Genomic DNA, 18,346 nt, shown 5'->3' on the forward strand with positions numbered 1-18,346 from the left:
TGATGCAAACTCTCTACCCAGAGAGCTCTGGCTTGTTTGAGAACACATACTGGAGTTCCACAGCCTGTTAGCAGTGTTGAGATCAGCACAGTTCAAAAGTGGAAGTGCTCCTTGGTGCATTTATAGTTCAGGGGTTCTTTGATTTTGTTTTTTTGAAAGCTGGTCAAACCCAGAATGTGAACTGAGTGCAGGTTATGGAGCTGATCTCTTGTATAATCTCCCCCATAGCTCTTGAGTATTTTGTTCTTTATTCCCTCACATCTTACTCCTTTATCTCATCACACAGTGGCTTTCCTCCATTTCCTTATGAGTTCAGGGTTGGGCTTTTTTTTCCCCCTTATCTCTGTTGCTTTTCCCTGTAGTCAGCATTCAGTGTGTTTTTTCTGGAGCTGGAAAGTCTGAAAGTAGAAGATATTAAGAGAGTGTAATGAATGTAATCCCTGTGTCTTCAGCTCTGTTGAGAGCCAATATGAAAGGCAGTTGAAACCTTAGGTTGATTGAGAAGTCTGATAAATTAAAAGATAGTGACATGCACCTGAGTCCACTGCACTCAGTGACACTTGCAAAACCACCACTCAGTGCCTCCCTTTGATCTTTTTATTTGAGAATAGCAGTAGTGTAAGATCTTGATGTTGTTTTTTTTCCCTTTTGATCATCCCTGGAGGCACTTTGGTCCCAGCTATCCGCTGTGTATCCCTGTTCCACAGCAGATGAGCACTGACTGCCTAGTGCTTGCCAGCCCTACGTGGGTTTGAGTAATTGCTGGCCACCGTGTTCATTCTTGCTGTAGGAGACTGATATGATTTCAGATCACAGATGTTGAAAGCCCAGTGTGGGAAACCCATTCTGCCACCTACTCTTATTTTGCTGTTCTCTCACCTCCTTTGGGTGTGGCTCAGGAGGTTTTGTTATGTTGTTTTTGGTATTGTGTTTTGGTGGGTTTTTTTTCCCCTCTGAATTCCTGTTTCCTTGCTGACATTTCCCACCACAGAGGTTTTGATTAATGCTGGCTGCACACTAGAGCTTCTGAAATTCATTGCTTTATTCCCTCACTGCAGATCAATAAATACTTATGTTTTATTTCCAGTGCATTGGCTTCCATCACAGAAAAGTTCAGCTTCCTCCTTGAATGCTGTTCTGTATTTAATTTTATATGACTTCAGCACAACTACCTGTAGTTTATTTCTTTGTTACAGCCAGAGCCTCTGTGTTGGGTTCTTCCTGCTGACCACCATCTAACAGCAGTGGAAGAGGCAGAAACAAATCTTGGCATTTCAGCCTGATTGCCCATGCAGTGGATCTAACAAAAACTAGTGGAGCAGTCTCTCAGGGATGTTTTTTTCAGGCTTCAGAGTACCTTTTGGCACTTCCTATGGCCAACTCCACTTGGTGGAGTGATTGAACAGAAGGTTTGGGCCATGAGTCCCCATCCAAAACTGAAGGCTGTTAAAGAGGAAATTTCACCTCGCTCACAGCTGGCTCTTCTCTTGCCCTTCTGTTGGGCAGCATTTTAGTGCCTTTGGAAAGGCTGCAGGTTACTTAGCACCCTGTTGGCATTGTTGGTGTGCGTGTGGAGGGTGGCTCTGCAGAGGGAACGAGTGGCACTTCACAAGGTGAGAGCATGGATGAGTGTTTTGAGTAATTTCACAATGCTGAGCACACAGGTAAATGACTTCATGTGCAGTTCTGCTTTTGTGCTACATAGTACAAGGTAGTTTTATAATCTCCATTTGTATCTTAACAATTCAAGAGAGAAGCTGAGATACTGGAAAGTGTCCAGAGAAGGGCAACAAAGCTGGTGAGAGGCCTGGAGCACAGCCCTGTGAGGAGAGGCTGAGGGAGCTGGGGGTGTGCAGCCTGCAGCAGAGGAGGCTCAGGGCAGAGCTCATTGCTGTGTATAACTACCTGAAGGGAGGCTGTAGCCAGGTGGGGTTGGGCTCTTCTGCCAGGCAAGCAGCAACAGAACAAGGGGACACAGTCTCAAGTTGTGTCAGGAGAGGTCTAGGCTGGATGTTAGGAGGAAGTTGTTGTCAGAGAGAGTGATTGGCATTGGAATGGGCTGCCCAGGGAGGTGGTGGAGTTGCTGTGCCTGGAGGTGTTGAAGCAAAGCCTGGATGAGGCACTTAGTGCCATGGTCTGGTTGCTTGTCTAGGGCTGGGTGCTAGGTTGGACTGGATGCTCTTGGAGGTCTCTTCCAACCTGTTTGATTCTGTGATAATAGCAAGACAAACATAAAATGCATTTGGCTCTTTTTGTTGTTGACGAGTGTGTGATCCTTCTGCAGTTTGCTCCAGTGCTGTGCTTAGGAGTCTTTCAGTCTGATATCTTCACTTGCAAACTGAAGAGTTTTAAGTCTGGATTATGTATGTTAGACCTGGAAGAGGTCCCATGCAAAATGTAATGAAGCTGGGTTGCTCTGACCTCTGAGCTCTAACATGTGTTTGTTTTGGCTCTCTTGCAAAAACCTGCAGTATACAAATTGGCACTTGTAAAATTGTTGAGATAAATCAAAATCGGTGGAGGGGGGGAAAAAAAGTTTCAAACTGTTTCGTTTGGGATCTTTTGCCATTGCTATTTTTGCTGTGTATTTTTGTGGCAGCAGGCTGTTTGTTGCTTGAAGAGAGTTGAAATATTCTAGGAAGTCAGGCTGGCTGAATTTAGATCTTAAGTGATGCCAAAACTAATATAGCCTGTAACTAAGTGAGAGTGACTTTGCGCAGTCAATGTCAGTCACCCGCAGCTTTGTCTTGCATTCTCATATGAGCCTTTAAAAGAGGCAAACACAAACAAAACCCCAGCAAACGTGGTAGCTGCTTACATCCAATCGAGTTATCGCTACAGTCTACTGCAAGAAGAGGCTGCTCCTCATCCTCCGCACGCAGCCAGGGCTGGCCAGATGGGGATGGACTTGTCAGAGCATGAAACGCCTGCGGTGGTGCGGGAGCTGGGCTGGCCTGGAGTGCCCTCTCTTGGCTGCTGCAGAAACCTCACGCTTTGGGGAGGACGGGGAAAGAGGCAGTCGGTGGTTAGCGCTGTAATTCTGCAGCGTGAGGGGCGGAGGAAAGCTGTATCGATTTGCCCGCTGAGGACCCCTGGCAGCCCGAGTCGCCCGTGCCCGTGGCGGGTCTGAGTGCCCCTCTCGAAGCCGCCGCGAAGTTGCGTGCTCCAGCAGCATCGCACGCAGGGCTCTGCGAACCTGCTCCTGGGACTCCTCAGGTCTGAGCAGAGCTCGGCTCTTTTAAGAGACTTCATGCTGCTCTGAATCCAGGCATCCCAGAGGCAGCGACTGCAGTGGCCCCTGCTTGACTCTGCACTGCTAAATGAATCCAGAACAAATGAGGCTCTGAAAATAAGAAGAAAAATTTGACACCTGGACTTCAGGAAACGTTTGTGGATTTTTGATGAGGAGCAGTAGGGGGGAAGGGAAAAACCTATGGTTTAACATAGTTAAATATATGGTGTGCTAAGTATGAATAAATTGTGACTGTTTTAAACAAGTTCATATATTCTAGGGCTGGCTTAAGCACAAAGGAAAAGACAACAGCTACAACATTTGAGTTCCTCAGAGGGTTACCTGGAGGCCAGCACACTGGGCTGCTGCTGGTGCCTGGCAGTGGTCAACTTTAATCATTTATACAAGAGGCAAGCTTCTTGCACATAAAAAGTTTCCGTCAGTGCTTGTGAGTTAAGAGGTTTTGTCTCCTGATAGCCTTAGTTTGCAGTCTGATTCCTTTCCTCCTTCATAAATGATTCATTTGTGTAAAAGAGTCTTGCAGTAAACTGAAGTTAAAAGTTCTTCTTTAAATGTACCAAGCCCAGTTCATGCTGGTTTTAAGCTCTCCAAATTGTGTGGGGCTGTACTGTGCATACTCCCTTTGCTTTAATGCAAAGTCATATCATAAGTTCTTGAACTACTGAAGGTTGAGTCACTGAGTACCCATCACAGTAACATCTTAGCTCTGGGTTTGGAGAGGGAGTTTCTTCCCAGCACGTTAACTCCATCCAAGAAAATGAGCCTTTCACTTTAAAGCAGAGGCTCAAATCCAGTCCTGGCTGCTAGTGACTAAAAGTCACTATTATCTGACTTAATGTGAGCCAAGTAAAATGAATTAAGAGCCTTAGGGTAGGTGTGCAGTAGCAGTTAGCACTCTTTAGTAACCTCAAATAGCTCTAGCTGCGCTGTTAACGTGGAGGTGGCCCTGAAGTCCATCAGGGCACTGCAGGAGCAAAGTTGCCTTCTGCATTTAGTATAGAAGGTAAGGGTCTGCTTTTCTGCCTGCTGCTAGCTCTGCTTTCTTTTAAAGGCAAGGCGACAACCCACACAGTTGAGTTGCACTGCAAGATGTGGATGTGAGCTCGGTGTTTGCTGCCTTGCTCTAGCAGGTGTTGTTCTTTAGGCTGCCTTCGGGTTTGAGTGTAAATCGTACGGCAGAGTTTCAGAAAGCAGCCTTTTGTTTTGGCAAGAAATGCACAATGCAGCCCACAGTCACCCTCAGCCTCGTGTTAAATCACAGAGAACATGGCTTTATTCACAGTTGTAGCCTGACATCCCCTAGGTCTGTGTCTTCACATGCAGCTTTTGTTGCCTTCTGCGTGGCAATCGCGTTGCCATTCGTGGTCACTACTAACGAGCGCTTACGGCGCTGCTCTCGCCTTGCTGGTTTAGCCCTCTCACTGTCTTGTTTATGCTGCTCCTCTCTTCCTGTACAACAGCTCCCTCTGCTTGAAAACAGCAGTGTGATTCTAAGCCCTGGCTTGGTTTTGCCTGATCAACGTTTTCCAGTATGGGCCCCTTTTCTAATGGTTTCTGCTGCTGTTCTTCATCAAGCAATTCCGTTACGTGGCATACGCTTGGGCACGTTGTAGAGCAGTGAAGATAACCATGCTGTTCTCAAAACTTAGCTGCCTGTGCCTGCAGGAACTCTGCCTTCATTTTTAGCATGAGGGTTAAAGCTGGCCAGAACACTTTTTTCCCACCTAAACGATCTCTTACCAATAGGTGAAGATTTATTGAAGCCAAAATTTTGTTTCAGTGAAAACCTGAGTGGAAACAGGACTGCTACCCGTCAGAAATGTGGTGGCTAGGCTGCTAACATGCATAGAAGAAGGTAATAGTGAAATCCTCTTGTCCTTCTTAAGTGGTTAGCATCTGGAAAGCAGGTTTGAGCCAGTCAGAGCAAAGGTTTGAGCCTCATTCTCCGACAGCACCGTAATGAGGGGCTCAGTCATTCCCTCGCAAATTTCTGTCAGCTTATTTGCATCAGTAAGGATGAGTTTTGTTCATTTTTTGTATCAATATAGCTAAGCCAGCAAAAGTCATCTTCTAAAAGCTGTGGTGTCAGCAAAGGTGTAGTTCTGCTGAGAGAGCTTTCAGCCATTTAGGGAACCAGCATAAACCTTGCTTGCCGGGGCAAGATGAGCTCACGATAGGAGAACTCGCTAGTTTAGTTCTATTAGCAAAGCCTCCCTAATGTCAGCAGTGCCTAACTTGCTTGAAAATAGCTGTCTTAACACAGTCCTGCTTTTGCAGAGGAGTCCAAAAGGTTCTTTTCATTTTGCATCAGAGTAACCCCCCCCCCCCCCATTGAAGCCATCTCAACAGCCTGTGTCAGATGGAGCGTTTGTTCTGTGATCAGCTGGCATCAGGATGGCTCCTCACATGGCGTTGTCGGCAAGGGCAGGCAAAGCCGAATCTCTACACAAAGAGCTGCACCAACTTTGCATTTTCAACATGCAGAAAATCCCAAACCTTTATGTAGTTAGTTAGTTATTTTTGCATCTTTTGTTTCTTCTTTTGGCCTTCCTGCACTTGGAAATGTTGAGAAACAAAACAAACCCAAAGCATATGCCGAACACGGATGGCTTGAAACAAACGCAATCCTTTCCCCTCGGCATTGTGTGAGGCAGGTTTGAGCATAAACAGTCGGACAGCCCAAGCAAGTTGGCAGGGGTTCAGCAGGCACAACACCAGTGCACAGCAGAGGGAGGTTGCTGGGCTTGATTATCAAGACATGATACTCACAAGGAAGGCTCTTCTGTAACCATGCAGATCCCCAGTGTTTGGGAAGCTTAGAAAATGGCAGGATTAAGCAGTGGAACGGGCGAGTAAGTATTAGTAATGTATTTACTTGAATTCATGGCTCTTCCTGCTGCACTCAGATTTCACTTCTCTAATTTCAGCCTTTTACAGATTCATTTGCTGACATGAGTGCACATACCTTAAAAAGAAAAACCCAAACCCAACGTGGTCCCCTGGAAAGCTGTCTGTTGGTATATAAAACTAAAGAGTTAAAAAAGGCATTCCTGTTTTCAGATTAACACTGAGGTGCTGGCTCCACGGTGGTCTTTGTGATTTCAGTTTTGCCCTTTTGGGCTTTTTGTTGGTTTTTAATCCCTCCTGTGCCCTGAATAAGATGCAAGTCCCGAGGGAAAAATAATTCATGATTATGCATCTGAAGACCTAGCGCATACAAGGAGCCTTTCTGAACTTTATTAGCCCTCAGCAAGGGGGAGGAAGGCTAATTCTAATCTTTAAAAAGCAAACAAACAAGCAAAAGCTGTAAATTCGGGTTGCAGGTCTTCCTGCTAGCCATGGAAGAGCTCTGGATCGTTTGGCTGGATTGAGGAGGAATTTTTCAATGGCTGATTGATTGCATGATAGAAATGGTACCTGGCAGAAGGCAAAAGATTATGCTGGAGGGAAAAAAATTAGTATCTTTGTGTCAATTTACAGCCCCTCCAACGTGTATGGTATTTTCTACCTCACCTTCTGGTCTCTACGCCATTACAGTGTTCCTTTGCTATGGTAGTAATCTTAGTTAGCCCCTTGTTGCTGTCTCTTGTATGTTAAGGAAGCTTCATAGGTGGAGAAAATGTCTTTTCTAAGTAGTCCGGCAGATCTGGCAAAGCAGGAGCACTGCAGGAATACAACAAGGATTACTTGGATGGTACCTGGCAGAAGGCAAACACTAATAATGGGTGGGGGGGAGGGGGGAGAATGAGTATCTTTGCATCAATTTACAGCCCCTCCAATGTGTACGATGCTTTCTACCTCACCTCCCTGTCTCTACACCACTACAACGTTCCTTTGCTATGGTAGTTGCCCTTCTGTTGCTGTCTGTTGTATGTTAAGGAAGCTTCATGGGTGGAGAAAATGTCTTTTCTAAGTAGTCCTGCAGGTCTGGCAAAGCAGGAGCGCTGCAGGAATACAGCGAGCATTATTATATTTTGGGGGGTTGATTTTTAATTTTCCTTTAGTAATATGTTTAATTGAGTTTCTGATCTTGCAGTGATTTCTCCTACCGTCAGTTGTGCTGCTCTGAAGCTCTTGAGCGGCAGGCAGAGCAGTTAGTGTGTAACATCAGCACGTAAGAGGCTGGATGGAGGCTTGTGGAAGAGTGCCAGTGTTGTTTTTCTGTTTGCAGGTTGGCCTGGCCGTTTCTCTGTGTCTAGGAGGAGGGCAGGCAGGGTAGCAGTCAGCTTTCAGATCTCAACGTTTCCTAATGAATAGGGCAAGTGATGGAGTTGTCTTCCCCCTGCAAGCCTTTCTTTTCACAAGCTCTAAGGTTTGGCACTCTGAGAGGGCAGTGCTTTTGAACATCTCGGCCAGCTTCACTTCTGTAGCATTAGACGATGAGCTTGCTTTGAGCACTGTTTACAAACTCAAAATAAGCATCATCTTTTTAGGGGCTTTGACTACTTTGTTTTTAATGCTTGAATTTTTTTCCTCTCTCCCCCCTCCAGGATCCCTTAGATCCAGCAAGAACAGCCATTGTGATCAGCTCTTTGGTGGCAGGTGGAGTGGCTGAACGTGGGGGAGAGCTTTTACCTGGGGACCGCTTGGTGTTTGTAAATGACAAATATTTGGACAGTGCCACTTTAGCAGAGGCAGTGGAAGTGTTGAAATCTGTGCCCCCAGGTACAGTTTCTCTTGGAATCTGCAAGCCTTTGGTGGTAAGGACTGAATTTAACTTTTGTCTGTTTAATTCTGTGACATGTGTAGACTGGATCGTTGTGTTTGGCGGGGGAGGAATTCAGGGCAGAAGTATGTATGAGTTGGAAAACAACAAAGTTGCTATGCACACACCTCGAGATGTCCAGAATTTCTAGCTGGCTCAATGTCCAAAAGGTCTGACTGGAAAACCAACATTCTCAAGTTTCTCCTGAAAGAACATCCATGTGGGAGTGGAAGACAGGGCTGGGCTAACCTGTGCCCGCTGACCCTGTGCATAGGTGTAACATGGGTCAAGCAAAGCAGTTAAGTATGTGCTGAAGACTATTTCACTCTAAGACACTGCTAAGAGCTTGCTCGAGCTCCACTGACATCAAAGAAACTTAATCTGTTTGAAGTCAAGACTGTAAATTCAAGTAGAATTTCCTTTTTCTAGAATGAGGGCTTGGGAACAGACAGTCGTTTACTTGAGAACACTGCAGTATTGTTCATCAAGGGCACCCAGGCAAAATTAATTAAAGCAAAGCACCATCTAATAGAAAGTGCTTGTAATTCAGAGTGGGAGAGGAGTGGTGAAATGGAAATGTAGCAAAGCTGTAAATATACTCTTTCCTTTCCTAAAATGTGGTGTGTTGCTGTTCATATCCATGCGTTTGTCTGTCTTTCCTACACATCTCCTTATTTTTCTCCCTATCTGTACTAATCTCTTCAAAGATTAAAAGCTACTGTCTTAATTTTCCCCATATATGGCATCTTTTTAATGTGATTTTCTAACCTTCCCATCTCCCTTTTAGCTTGTTGGAAAATGTGGGAGTTTTTGTTTCCCAGACTCATTTTGACTGCCTTTTGTAGGGAGAGGCGACGGAGGAGGAGAAGAACGCTCACGGTCTGGATCCCAACAACATTCAAACCAGCCCTGGATCACCAGAACCAATAGATAGTTTCTCAATAATACTTGAAGCACCACAGGTATTTTGCTGCTCTTTTGGGTCAGCTTAAGGTTTTGCAGTTTTAAAGTAAAAAACTTCTGTGCCCTTTAGATAAGTCTTAAGGATTGGATAGACTTCAGGCTGGATTCCTTCTGAAAAAGACTCTTCAGAGCTAACTGCGTAGGGATTGTACTGTGAACACTAAGCATATGCATAGCACTTAACCAGTGCAGTTCCCAGACAGCCTTATCAAATTTACTGTGTCATTAAAATACCTTGGGTTACCTTGGATATGAAACAGGAATGCTACATTATTAGGAGTCAGAAGGAGTTGGTTCAGCTTTGCAAAGAAAATAAGGTATGGAAGCAGAGTACTGTTTATTATAATAAAGCAAAGCAGAAACATAGTCTAATGTGCAAGGCAAGCTTGAAATCTGTTCTTTTTCATAGACTTCCTCTATGGTCTTGAGTGATTTGTTTAATTTCTTCCTCAATTCTCCTCCTTTTCTGAGAAATAATTCTCCTTGCTGTGGGAGGATGAGGGCACTAAAGGTAGTGAGACACTCGAGACAGCAGGGCAACAGGCAATAGTATTGCAACACTGACCTGTGCAGAGTGAGCCAGATATGGATACTTCTTCATTTTCATCTCTCCTCAAGTGCTTTGTAAGATTTTTATTAATTCATGCTAGGAAATGTATTTGGTTTAGACCAAAACAGGACAATGCATCAAGCAGTGCATACGTACTGCAACACAGTAATAAAGACACATTCCAGGTTTTCCTCTTGTTAAACTCGCCTGACTGTCTCTGGACAAAAAGATAGCTTTCATGGTGTATCAAAATTCAGGAGTTAAGTGATGATGTTGAGTTCCTGAGGGGGTGCCAGGGAACGGAGAGAGGCCAGCAGCAAGGTTGTTTCTGTCTTGTGTTGCTGGGGAAGGGGGGTTCTCTTTTCCTGTGTGCCCCCACCAATTCATCCCATCTGGATTGTAAAGCTATGCTGGAAAACTCAGACACCTCATCATGGAGAGGCTTTTCCCATGATTTCCCCATGTCCTCTGGGTCTTGCTGGGCAGGAATGTCACCATCCCTCACCTCTACCACCTCTCTGTGCTCCCTATCACCACCCTGCATGCCCAGCTTAATCCTTGGAGCAAAACCTCCACTCCAAACCCAGTTCTTCTAGTACCTGAGGCAGGGGATGGAGCTGCCCCAGTTAACCAGGGCAGGGTCCCCCAGTTAACCAGGGCAGGGTCCCCCAGTTAACCAGGGCAGGGTCCCCCAGTTAACCAGGGCAGGGTCCCCCAGTTGCAGGAGGAACCAGGAAGGGGCTTCACCAACCACCAATCTGTAACAGCAAAACTGCTGAAATCAACCTGGTCCCTCACCAGCGTCAGGATTTCCTCATGTCTGACGTCTTCTGGCAGGGTACGATAAAACCCAGCAGTTACTTGTTGCCTCCTTTCCTGCTAACCCAAATCTCAAACATGGAGCAAAACAAACCACAGAAAGCCAAGAGGAAAAACCTCTGAACTTGTCCCAAGGGCTGCAAGAACATCTCTCAGGCTGGAAAAGGGTCCCCTCTCAGCTTTAGAATCCTCTGAGTGCTTCAACAGTGACCTTGTGGAGACCTTCTTGACATTTTCAGCTCCAAGGGGGCAGATTGAGATTGGGCAGTAGGAAGAAATTCTTTATGATGGTGGGGGTGAGACACTGGCACAAGTTCCTGGAGTTGCTGATTCTCCACCCCTGTAAGTCTTCAAGGTCAGGTTGGATTCTGTGCTCCACAACCTCCCTGGAGGTGTTCGAGGCCAGTCTGAATGAGGCCTTGAGCAACCTGATCTAGTGGAAGGTGTCCCTGACCATGGCAGGGGTTTGGAACTGGATGATCTTTAAAGGTCCCTTCCAACCCAACCCATTCTGTGATCTTCTGTGACCAGCACCAGCCAAAGGAGCAGTGTTATGGTGTAGCTGTAGGTGTAACATGTGGAGATCAGCTTAGGCATGGTATGTACTGATTTTCCTGGTGTAAAATGGAGTTGTTTGTTTTGCCAGGTGCGTAGGAAGGGTTCCTAGCAGAGCAGTTAGTCCTCTGCCAGCTCAGATTGTTTTCCCTGCTTCCTAAATAAATATAATGGTACTAAGTATTCTTCAGTATAATATTTTCCTCTTGCAGTGCTGCTGATACAGAAACTGAAATCAGTTTGTGCAAAATACAGAAGTATTTGCTTACATTTTGGTTTACCTTACTTAGGATAGCATCGATGAGCAGCTTAGAGCAGCAGTATAACATTTCCAGTCCTTTATTATCTTGCCTGCTCATACAAGGGCAAAGAGTGGTAAGTTGTGATGGCTTCCACTCCTCTGCACTAGCAGGGTGCTGACAAAGGAACTTGAAGGTTTTATATGCTACAACAGTAGACTTTACTGTCATGTTTGCAGTATTCCCTGTTCCGTTGGGTAGCGGCTGCTGCTGCAGTGCAGCAGTCTGTGATTAGCCAGACCTAAGTGCTGTATCAGGAGATGGCAACACAAATTGCTGTGTGCTTCTCAGCTAAGTCAACTGTTTTCTACAACAACGAAGTTGGTGCCTCTTACAGAAGTGTGTGGAGGATGATGCTGCAAAAGGGAAGTGAAGGGAAAATGAAGCCTTGAGTTAGAATCTCTTCAGGCTGGGTCTTTTTTGAGATTGAGGTCAAATAGATCAAAGGAATGTTTAATGCTTATGAAAAATGTGCTAATTTCTAGATTGCTAATGTTTTGCCTTCGTGCCAGCTAGTATTACTGCATTGTTTTCTTATGCCTTTGCCTGTCACTTGTTCTGTCCTGCCTCTCATTTGAACTATGTGAACATTCTGGCAGCGTGTGGGCTTTTTTTTTCCCTTCTGCATATGTACAAATCTAATGAAACAGGATTCTGACACTGGAGGTCAGAAATGGTGAAGTACCTTGGGGAGTCTGGGAAGGGGCAGGAAGCAGAAAGCAAAACATTTTGATTGAGGAGCCCTGAATCTGTAGGCTGGTTTCAATGTTTGGGTTTTCAGTGCCTTGAAGATCAGGTTTGGGCATTCATACTTGGTGGCCTGAAGAAAAGAGAGAAAAAGCTTTCTGTGTGTGGCAAGCTTTCTGCTAGTGCTGCAAGGGGAACATTTCAGAGATGCCTGTTGTGCTACTTTGAGCCTAGCTGGGATATTTTGGTGAGAAGAATTAGATTGTAGGCTGTGAAAATGAATCAGTGGTGATGTCTGCTGCACTCATAGGCTTGCTGAGATGTGCAAGAGCAAGAACATAAACGTAGATAACAGAGTTGCTCTCTGTCTCTGGGGCTGCATGAACTTCTCTTTCTAACCTAACTTGCTGCCTGACTAATACTTCTGCTTCCTAACCTCCCTGGCTGACCCTCCTAACTCACCTTGAACTCACCTTAAACGTAGGGCAGAGTGTGGGGTAAGGGAAGAAGGTGGAACGATGGTTGGGAGCTCCTCCTGGGGACTCTGGTTTATACTTAGAGCTTAGCACAATATCCAAGCAGGTATTTACAATATATCTACAGCTCTAGCAGAAATAAACAAGTTAAAAAGTGATAGGGAAACACAGCAGCCCTCCCAGAAACCAGAGTCCCCAGGAGGGGCTCCCAACCACACTTCCACCTCCTCTCCACCCCTCTACCTTACTATAGACTTTGCCTTACATTCAAAGTGAGTTTGGAGAGTCAGCCAGAGGAGTTAGGAAGCAAAAGGATTTGTCAGGCAGCAAGTTAGGATAGAAACAGAAGTGCAGCCCAAAAAGCCAGAGAGAGACTCTGTTATCTATCTATGTGTTCTTGTTCTTATCTATCTCAGCAAGCCTGAGTGCAGTAACCATCACCATTGCTTCCTTTTCACAGCCTAGAATCTAATTCTTCTCAGCAAAATATCCCAGCTAGGCTGAAATTAGCACACCTGTGCAGCCTTGCTCCATGAGCAACTCAGGAGAATCACAAAGCATTGGAAACTGGGGAAGCATGTGACAAATTCCAGGGATAAAAACCCAAAACAAAAAGCTGTTGAGTGAGATCCCTAAGTGGGTTTTAAGAAGTTTTCTCTCAATTTTGTCACTTTTTTAAAGTATCAGTGGAAAGTTGAGTTGTCTCTAAAACAACAACCCCAAGCAGCACTACAGGCTGGGGACAGAGTGGCTGCAGAGCAGCCAGGCAGAGAGGGACCTGGGGGCGCTGGTAGAGAGTAGCTGAACATGAGGCAGCAGTGTGCCCAGGTGGGCAGCAGAGCCAATGGCATCCTGGGCTGGATCAGGAGCAGTGTGGCCAGCAGGACAAGGGAGGTTCTTCTGCCCCTGTGCTCAGCACTGCTCAGGCCACCCCTTGAGTGCTGTGTCCAGTTCTGGGCCCCTCAATTGAAGAGAGATGTTGAGGTGCTGGAAGGTGTCCAGCAGAGGGCGACAAAGCTGGTGAGGGGCCTGGAGCACAGCCCTGTGAGGAGAGGCTGAGGGAGCTGGGGGTGTGCAGCCTGCAGCAGAGGAGGCTCAGGGCAGAGCTCATTGCTGTCTGCAACTACCTGAAGGGAGGTTGTAGCCAGGTGGGGTTGGGCTCTTCTGCCAGGCACCCAGCAACAGAAGAAGGGGACAGAGTCTCAAGTTGTGGCAGGGGAGGTCTAGGCTGGATGTTAGGAGGAAGTTCCTGGCAGAGAGAGTGATTGACATTGGAATGGGCTGCCCAGGGAGGTGGTGGAGCTGCCATCCCTGGAGGTGTTCAGGAAAAGCCTGGATGAGGCACTTAGTGCCATGGTCTGGTTGATTGGAGAGGGCTGGGTTCTAGTTTGGACTGGATGAGCTTGGAGGTCTTTTCTCACCTGGCTGATTCTATGCTTCTAATAAGAGAATTAAATACTGAGCTGTTCATTATGTCTTTTCCCTCCCCTTTTTGAGTCTGTGGGTCATCTGTTTCTCCTTTCCTCCAAGTTAAAGTACTGTATGGAATACCCAAGGGAGAGACAAACAAGTGTGCTCAGGGGAGAGACAACCAAGTGTGGCTTTTGGTTGGAGTTCTGGTTTTTCTTTGGTTGCTGGTACTCTTGCATAACTACACTAAAGCTATCTGCTGTTTGGCTGATGGTATGGTAAGAAATGTCCCTGCATTCATAAAGTCAAAACATATAAACTCTGTGCACAGAGATATTTTAATTACATTTTATATAAGTATATAAAATTATACAAACAAATATAAAATATTTATATATATATGTAAATGTATTAGAAATTTATATAGCTATAAAATGTAATTTTTGTTAGTGTTGCATAGAAATTCTCCTTCCCTATCTTCAGTCCAGATTGGTTGATCTGAATGTCTGCAGCAGAAGCTAAGCTGTGCAATTTCTTTAATTAACAAAAGAAAGGAAGGAACATTGGGATGTTTGCTTCTGCTCTTGAAAGCTGTAAGTCAGAGGATGTGTTTTCTTGCAGAAAATACAGAAAGGTAAAAGATTGTCACTTGGAAAACCAAGGTGTACTTTTAATATGGGCCTAACTTAGAATCTTAGAATCAGCCAGGTGGGAAGAGATCTCTAAGCTCATCCAGTCCAACCTAGCACCCAGCCCTAGACAATCAACTAGACCATGGCACTAAGTGCCTCATCCAGGCTTTGCCTGAACGCCTCCAGGGATGGCAGTTCCACCACCTCCCTGGGCAGCCCATTCCAATGCCAATCACTCTCTCTGCCAACAACTTCCTCCTAACATGCAGCCGAGACCTCCCCTGGCACAACTTGAGACTCTGTCTTCTTCTTCTGTTGCTGGTTGCCTGGCAGAGGAGACCAACCCCACTTGGCTACAGCATACTTCAAGCATATTTTAAAACTAACAAGAAATGTGCTGTAGAAATCTATTTTTCTGTAATGTTTTATGCTGCAGGGCTTCAGAGATGAAACACCTTTTAAGGAAGAACTTGTTGATGAACCAAGTTTGACCTTGGGAAGGTCATTCCAGCTTTCTCAAAATGACAGTGGGTGTGAGAAGGAGTCCTGGGAGATGCAGGAGTTTCTGAAACCCAGAACAGAAGAAATGGATGAAGAACGGGAGATGTTGGTGGATGATGAGTATGAAGATGATACAAACTTCCTGAAATACAGAGCATCAGTTAGAGAGAAGACAGCTTTGGAGAGGAGCATCAGCACAGAACCATGGGCAAAGCAACTCGAGACTACTGAAATAGCAGACTTAAGGTCCAGTGGTAACTTAAGTCCGAAACAGTCCCTGGAATATCCATTCAGTAAAGATCAAATGGTAAGTGTGATGGTTTGGCTGTTACCTGCTCCCCTCCACTTAAGAAATCACCCAGGCTAGACTCAGAGGCCAGAAATTAGAATGAAGCTTTACATTTAGAGCTTAGCACAATATCCAAGCAGGTATTTACAATATTTACAGCTATAGACAGAAATAGACAAGTTAAAAAGGTAACAGAGAAACACAGCAGCCCTCCCAGAAACCAGAGTCCCCAGGAGGGGCTACCAACCACCCTTCCACCTCCCACCCCTTTACCTTACCCCAGACTTTGTCTAACATTCAAGGTGAGTTTGGAGAATCAGCCAGGAGGGTTAGGAAGCAGAGGGATTAGTTAGACAGCAGGTTAAGGAGAGAGAAGGTAGGCAGCCAAAGAGCAGCACCCTTACTTAAGTTTATGTTCTTGCTTTTATCCATCTCAGCAAGCCTATGAGTGCAGCAGCTATCACTATTGTTCCCTTTTCACAGCCTAGAATCTAATTCTTCTCACCAAAATATCCCAGCTAGGCTCAAACTAGCACAGCAAGGAATGCTGTGCCTAGTCCCAGTGCTGTATTCTGCCCATGCAAATGCCAGACCTGAACTCTGTAAGGAGTCTTTTGAGTGTTTTAGTTACTAGATGAGATCTCTGGGTACCTTTGACACCATAGAATCAGTCAGGGTTGGAAGGGACCACAAGAATCATCTGTCCCGTGCCATGGGCAGGGACACTCTGCCCTAGATCAGGCTGCCCACACGCGGTGGTGGAGGGATAGGATGAGAGCGTGAGAAGGGTGTGCAGTCCAGTACCTGTGAGGTGTAAGAGCAGACTGATGATGCAACAGGTAATGACAAAATAATTCCAGCTTGAAGTTGAGTTCTGTAAAGCTTTTAAGGATACACTCCCAAGTCACACACAGGCTGTCACTTTGATTTCTGTGGGACTGTGTCCAGTTCTGGGCTCCTCCATTGCAGAGAGAAGTTGAGGTGCTGGAAGGTGTCCACAAGAGGGCGACAAAGCTGGTGGGGGGCCTGGAGCAGAGCCCTGTGAGGAGAGGCTGAGGGAGCTGGGGGTGTGCAGCCTGCAGCAGAGGAGGCTCAGGGCAGAGCTCATTGCTGCCTGCAACTACCTGAAGGGAGGCTGTAGCCAGGAGGGGTTGGGCTCTTCTGCCAGGCAACCAGCAAGAGAAGAAGGGGACACAGTCTCAGATTTTGCCAAGGGAGGTCTAGGCTGGATGTTAGGAGGAAGTTGTTGTCAGAGAGAGTGATTGGCATTGGAATGGGCTGCCCAGGGAGGTGGTGGAGTTGCTGTCCCTGGAGGTGTTGAAGAAAGCCTGCATGAGGCACTTAGTGCCATGGTCTGGTTGCTTGTCTAGGGCTGGGTGCTAGGTTGGACTGGCTGAGCTTGGAGGTCTCTTCCCAGCTGGTTGATTCTATGAAAGAGCCTCATCCAGCCTGGCCTTGAACACCTCCAGGGATGGGGCCTCAACCACCTCCCTGGGCAACCCATTCCAGGCTCTCACCACTCTCATGCTGAAGAACCAGTCTGTCCTCTTGGAGCTTTTGGAAGGTTTTTGTGGCTGTTTAGTGCCTGTGTATTTAACTGCTTGAATGAGATACATTCTGTGATTAGTGCATTTCATTTCCAAACGTCCTGTACTTGGGTCTTCTTTTCCATCTCCCAGCTCAGTTCTTTTTTTTTGCAGGCTGCACTATGATGGTGCATGTCAGTAGTCGCAGAGTGTCACTTCAGGAGCTTCTGCAGCAGTGTCAGTGAGAGGAGCTCCCTTTTTTCCTCATTATTTTTAAGCCAGATGAGTTCTCTAGCCAGTTGGTTGTGCAGCTGAGTGAAAAATTACATAGTGGAAGCGACTGTAACAAAGCTGCTGGTGGGCAAAGGAGTAGAAGGGGACAAAGCTCCAGCTAAACTGTGGAACTCTGATTAAATATGTTCTCTTCCAGTATTCTGAGAACTAATTTTTTTCTGAGTCTCTGTTAATACACTTCCCAGACACACAGAGAGAGTGACACTCTCAGCTGTCTGTGCCCCAGCTTCTGAGGTGTATGATTCTATATGGAAAAAAACTAAGGTGGGGCAGGGATGGCTCTCAACTAGACTTGGCTGGGGCAAGTCCCCTCGCACAAGCCCAGGTCTTTTGGAGCCTGTCTGAAGCTCTGTACCTGAAGAAGAAAAGGTATAGATGGGACCTTTTCCTTCCTCTGCCTCTTCACCTCACAGTCCTCACCCTCAGAAATGGAACTCTTATCTCACCATGTTCCCAGAGCCCCTCGCTCTGGGGAAGACTGATGTCCTCTTGCTGACACAAGTGTCAACAGCAGTTGCACCATCAGAGCTCCTTGCAAGAGTCATCAGTCTGACATTGTGGCTGACACAGTGTCTGCTGTCCAAGATCACAGAATCATAGAATGGTTTAGGTTGGAAGTGACCTCAAAGCTCATCCAGTTCCAACCTCTCACCATAGGCAGGGACACCTCCCACTAGAACAGGTAGCTCAAGGCCTCATCCAACCTGACCTTGAACACCCCCAGGCAGGAGACATCCACAGCCTCCCTGGGTGACCTGTTCCAGAGTTTCACCACCCTCATATTGAGGAACTTCTTTCTAAGATCCATTCTAAACCTACTCTGCCTCAGCTTCAAACCATTTCTCCTTGTTCTGTTCCTAGGCATCCTTATTAAGAGTCCCTCTCCAGCCACCCTGTAGGTTTCTTTCAGGTATTGGAAGGCAGCCCTGAGGTCCCCCTGGAGTCTTCTCTTCTCCAGGCTGAACAACTCCATCTGCCTCAGCCTATCCTAACAGCAGAGGTAGTTGTGAAGATGGGGATGCTTGCTGTAACAAGCAGATGTTGATGCCATAGCCCTGTATAAGTCGATCCTGTTGCTTTTTAACTTTAATGACATTGTTTTCCTCCTTTGTGTAGTGTGAAGAAAATGCTTTGCTGTTTTCTGGAGCCACAGCACACAGCAGCTACCAAAAAGACATATTTGAAATTGAAGCTGCCCAGTCAGGAGCAAAAATCAAGATGGATTTAGGTTTGTAAGAAGTTCTGGGTTTGCTTTTCATTTATTTCTTGTAATTTCTTATTTGCCAATTGAAGTTCTTTCAAATGCTAAGTTATTCAAATGAATACTTCTGCAGGCCCAAGGCAAGTCTGGGTTTAAATAGGCTTCAGCTTCCTGATCTTGCTTTCT

At 46.0% G+C, this 18,346-nt stretch overlaps 1 protein-coding gene across 1 annotated transcript in view; it reads left to right on the forward strand.

Moving 5' to 3' along the window:
* The window catches only part of PATJ (PATJ crumbs cell polarity complex component), a 216,906-nt gene that overhangs the window by 59,895 nt on the left and 138,665 nt on the right, over positions 1 to 18,346 (forward strand). The window contains 4 exon segments of the mRNA XM_064147032.1: positions 7,744 to 7,953; positions 8,804 to 8,920; positions 14,786 to 15,157; positions 18,076 to 18,187. Of these exon segments, the coding sequence (XP_064003102.1) occupies positions 7,744 to 7,953; positions 8,804 to 8,920; positions 14,786 to 15,157; positions 18,076 to 18,187 (811 nt within the window).

The sequence above is a fragment of the Pogoniulus pusillus genome, chromosome 8 (assembly GCF_015220805.1).
Source record: "Pogoniulus pusillus isolate bPogPus1 chromosome 8, bPogPus1.pri, whole genome shotgun sequence".
NCBI lineage: Eukaryota > Metazoa > Chordata > Aves > Piciformes > Lybiidae > Pogoniulus > Pogoniulus pusillus.